At 40.2% G+C, this 5,000-nt stretch overlaps 1 protein-coding gene across 1 annotated transcript in view; it reads right to left on the bottom strand.

Moving 5' to 3' along the window:
- Positions 1–3,194: 3,194 nt before the first annotated feature.
- The window catches only part of LOC113646050, a 1,839-nt gene continuing 33 nt past the window's right edge, over positions 3,195–5,000 (bottom strand). Inside the window, exons 1-6 of the mRNA XM_027152058.2 lie at positions 4,893–5,000; positions 4,431–4,772; positions 3,859–4,194; positions 3,625–3,747; positions 3,476–3,519; positions 3,195–3,374 (exon numbers count right to left, since the gene is read on the bottom strand). The exon at positions 4,893–5,000 is cut by the window's right edge and continues 33 nt beyond it. Coding sequence (XP_027007859.2) covers positions 3,243–3,374; positions 3,476–3,519; positions 3,625–3,747; positions 3,859–4,194; positions 4,431–4,772; positions 4,893–4,941 — 1,026 coding nt within the window. The 5' untranslated portion in view covers positions 4,942–5,000 and the 3' untranslated portion in view covers positions 3,195–3,242. The remainder of the gene's footprint in view (positions 3,375–3,475; positions 3,520–3,624; positions 3,748–3,858; positions 4,195–4,430; positions 4,773–4,892) is intronic.

Genomic DNA, 5,000 nt, shown 5'->3' with positions numbered 1-5,000 from the left:
ACTTCCTCCCTGCATCGGACCCAACTCACCACCAGGTGGTGATCAGTTGACAGCTCTGCCCCTCTCTTTACCCGAGTGTCCAAGACACACGGCCGGAGGTCAGATTAAACAACCACAAAGTCGATCATCGACTTCCGACCTAGGGTGTCCTGGTGCCATGTGTACTCATGGATACCCTTATGCTTGAACATGGTGATCGTTATGGACAAACTGTGACTAGCACAGAAGTCCAATAACAGAACACCACTCGGGTTCAGTTCGGGGGGGGCCCGTTCCTCCCAATCACACCCCTCCAGATGTCACTGTCGCTGCCCACGTGAGCGTTGAAGTCCCCCAGTAGAACGACGGAGTCCCCGGTCGGGGCACTTTCTAAAACCTTTCCCAGAGATGCCATGAAGGTCAGGTACTCTACACTGCCATTGGCCCATAAGCACAAATAACAGTGAGAGACCTCTCCCCGACCCGAAGACGCAGGGAAACGACCATCTTGTTCACCTGGGTGAACTCCAACACATGGCTGCTGAGCTGGGGGCTATGAGCAAGCCCACACCAGCCCGCGGCCTCTCACCGCGGGCAACTCCAGAGTAGTAGAGAGTCCAGCCTCTCTCAAGGAGTTGGGTTCCAGAGCCCAAGCTGTGCCTGGAGGCGAGCCCAACTATCTCTAGTTGGTATCTCTCAACCTCCCGCACCAGCTCAGGCTCCTTGCCCCCCAGCGAGGTGACATTCCATATATATATATACATAGTATCTGACAGAAGTAAGTACACCCCTCACATTATATCTTTACATGTGACAACACTGAAGAAATGACACTGTGCTCCAATGTAAAGTAGTGAGTGTTCAGCTTGTATAACAGTGTAAATTTGATGTCCACTCAAAAAATAATTTAACTGAATTTATTCAGTAGCTAAGGGGAGTGACAACATATACTACTGAACTTCTTACAATAATATCTGAGAGAACCCATATCCCATATTCTGGTCATTACAACTATAATAATAATAATAATAATAATAATAATAATAATAATAATAATAATAATAATAATAATAATAATAATAATAATAATTATGTGATAAACCCAACAAATCTACATACTGTGAGACATTCAGTCTAATCTTCATTATCACAAATGTTTGCCTTGATTTTTGCAGTGATACTAATTATACACTAAGCTCTTAATGCTTTCTGTAAGCTTCCAAAATGTAGCTGGTGTAATAATATAATTTAATAATAATAATTCAGACTGCTTGGGTTACTGTGCATATGGAGTTTTTCATGCTGGCCTCATATCTATGGAAGGTTCCTCTGGGTTCCTCTTGTTTACTTCAATCTCCTAAACACATGCTGTTAGGATGCTATAAATCCAGAGTGTATTCCCATCTCATGTGGTATAGAATGAATAGATGAACACATTTGTTTTGAACCCTAGATTAGAGGTCTTCACGGGTCCACTTAAATCCGAAAACCTGAGATCCGACCCGAGACCCGAGCGGGTTTGGGTCTAAAAGTTTCACGTGTACCTCGAACACGGGTCGGGTATAATAATAGCAGCATTGGGTCTCGGGTAATTTAAAATGAATGTGTTTTTACCGAACGGACCTGAGAAGACCTGAACTACTGTATCTCGGGTGTGCATCAACTCAAGTCTTTTCCAACCTCTCCTCTTTTTGCCAAGACCGCTTGTGTAATGTGGCTGGCGACGTGTGGTGGCGGTGGGCTCATTTTTCTTGAAACAGACCTGTCAATCAATTTTGAATCCACTCTGTAGCGGTTACTTTAGTGTAGAGTTACTCAACATTCGGGTCCAGTCAGGTAAAAAAAAATTGCCAATGGGTCGGGTCGGACTCGTGTTTAATTTTTCTTGGTTTGTCTCGGGTCGGGTCTTTCTTAATAAAAATAATAAAAAACTATGCACGTCGGGTTCGGGTAAACAGTTATTCGGGTCACTTCGGTCGGGAACATTTCTTTAGACCCGAGAAGACCTCTACCCTAGATTGATATTTATCTCTCTGGGTTTTATCTGAAGTATGGATACCTATACTTATACCAATACCTATAGGGGGAAGAAGCAGACACCTTTATCCAGAGCAACTTACATTTTTTATACGACTGAACATCAAGGGCCTTGCTTAGGAGCCCAGCAGTGGCAGCTTGGTGGACTTAAACTCACAACCTTTTGACCAGTAGTCCAAACACCTTAACCACTAGGCTACCATATCCCATGTTGTAAGGTACTGAAATACTGTTCAGAAGGTCATGAGTTCAAATTCAAGGTCCAACAAACTGCTGCTCCTGGGACCGTGAGCAAGGCCCATATCTCTCAAATGCCCAGCTGGATAAATGCGTTAAATAGTGGATAAGGATGCCATTAAAGTAAATAATCCCCTTGTTTGGTGAATGCAGTTTGTAAGCACATGGACCTACATTGTGTATCTGAGATGTCTTCTAACTTGTTACTTGAACACGTTTGGAAATCTGGCTTGTACACAGCATAAGGAAATTATGAGTACAATATCCTGTCATTGGTTTTCATCAACAGCCTTTTGTTTTTATTGTTCTACGCTGAACCTTCTTTAAAATGCATATTTACATTTACATTTACAGCATTGGGCAGACCCCCTTATCCAGAGCGACGTACTAAAGTCCTCAAGTCTCTAATATCGAATACATTAACGCTAGGTTAAACACTTAAGATACCATGAGTCTAAAACACTGCCGATTTTGTGTGTGTGTGTGTGTGTGTGTGTGTGTGTGTGTGTGTGTGTGTTTGTGTGTGTGTGAGTTTATACACACATACAACAAACAGGAAAGGAAGTGCTATTTGAAGTGGTTCATGAATAAGTACGTCTTCAACCGTCAAACTATATTTATAGCATGTTCTTGAGGTTTAATCTGTTGTGTAGTTTATATACACTTTATTGTGTGTTTATGCTTTATATAGTCACGTGTCATGTATAGTTGTACTCCAATGTGTACGAGTGACATAGAGACAATACATTTTTGTATTTTCTATTATATCGTGCTTACGGAGAGCAAGATTTTGATCATAATTATCTGAATGTTACATATTTAAAAAAAACATTGATTTAAATATAATTACTAATATTAATTACTGCACACTGTTATTATTAACATTAATGATTACAATGCATTAATACTTATATGGCATTAACATGCGTAAACAGTGACAATGAACAGACTGACATCTTTTATTTAGAAAAACTACAATTATAGAAAATCTAATTACGAGGCAATTTTATCACTTCAGAATAAACCGTGTCTTGATTTTGTCGTTTTTTTATTCTTCCTCTTTTAGTTTTCCTCTCAGTGAAATTCAGGGCAGCGTAATTCAGCTCCTCGGCATCACGGCCCTGCAGGAGCGAATAGAAAGGGTTCGGAAATAACACTATTAAGGTGTATTTGTTTTTAGATAACTCTTAATGCCGTGTAAGCACTGTGTCTCGTTCGTTACCTCATTGTGTGTTTCCTCCTTCAGTAAACCTCGTGGAAGTCTCACTGTAAAGGGAAGAGACTTATTAGACTGGATCTAGACTGACTAAACATTTTAAATTATATAATATTTATATATAATATATTATATACTATTAAAGGAAGATTTACCTCTGTGTTTTTCATTCTTTTGTTTTTTACACTTTAAAATCAGTTGAGCAAAAATCACCACCACACACACAGTTAACGCTACAGCAAGGCAGATCACTACAGCATCAGATCCCTCTGTAGATACTGTATATAAACATCACAATGATGAATATGTGCTCTGTGTAGAACCGTGGAGATATTTTAAATATTTACAAGCAAGCAGATACGAGTAACATACAATGAATGTGTTCTTACCCATCTGTACTGATGTCCCGTTCCCGAAGATGATCTTCCCACACAGGAGCACAGCGCAGTAGTAAGTTCCAGTATCACTGAGGCTGAGGATGTTCTTGGAGAAGTTGTACACACAGGTGTGTGTAGAAGAGTCGATCTCACACTGATGGCTGCTGTCGTGATGAGTGTAAATGATTTGAGGATGGGATTGTGGTGGAGCAGCTCTGAACCAGAGCACTTGGAGTTCTGCTGCTCTGCTCTCAGAGAGAACCGAGCACTGCAGAGTCACTGAGGCTCCTGCAGGAACCGAGTCCCTCGTGCTGTGTTGCCACACCCTCACTTTTACATGTTCAGTATCTGTTAACGACATTCAGGTCATTATTTCAGTTATATATTATACTTTTTTGTACATTAGAGAAATCATATTGAAATGGATTGTCGGGAAACAGATGCAAGTGTGGAGTATTTTATTTGAAGTGAAACATAATGACAAGGAAGAATATCAGTACATCCACTGACCACAGACATGTGATTTAATGAGTAAATATGACACCCAATGGTTAATATTAAAATAAATTAAATTAAATTATTACCTTTGACTGATAAAAATGTTCCGTTTCCAAACCTCGTTAAAAATATTCTGTATCCACAGTAATACACGGCTTCATCTGATGGTTCCACGTTAGTTATTTTTAAATGGCAGCTTTTTTTGTCATTCTCGATGCTGAATTTTGGTGGTTTGAACTCATTTTCATAAAGGGGTTCGTGTTGAACTGCGACTATTATGCGAGGCTCGTGTCCGACTTTGTGTTTGTACCAAACGACAGATCCAGGGTTATTGTCGTTCAACTTAAAGCAGCTCAGAGTCACGTTCTCACCAACACCAGCAGAGATCCATGGGTCAGGCTGAGAGACATCACTGTTCTGTGTAGAAACTAATATCGAGAAATTAAGAGTGACACATAAAGAAGTTTACTAAAGCGTATTCTAAACAATAATTCATAAAATAATCCTTCTCCTGTGTCTGGAACAAGTACATAAACATGGCCACTTACCGCCTGTGATCCACATCATCATCATCATCATCATCATCATCATCATCATCAGTCTGAGGTCTGTGCATCCTCTTGCTCAACTGTCAGATGAACACATCTCACTTAGTA

This window comes from Tachysurus fulvidraco, chromosome 17, assembly GCF_022655615.1.
Source record: "Tachysurus fulvidraco isolate hzauxx_2018 chromosome 17, HZAU_PFXX_2.0, whole genome shotgun sequence".
Taxonomy (NCBI): domain Eukaryota; kingdom Metazoa; phylum Chordata; class Actinopteri; order Siluriformes; family Bagridae; genus Tachysurus; species Tachysurus fulvidraco.
The sequence above is the reverse complement of the archived record's forward strand: the minus strand, read 5'-3'. Positions and strand labels throughout refer to the sequence as shown.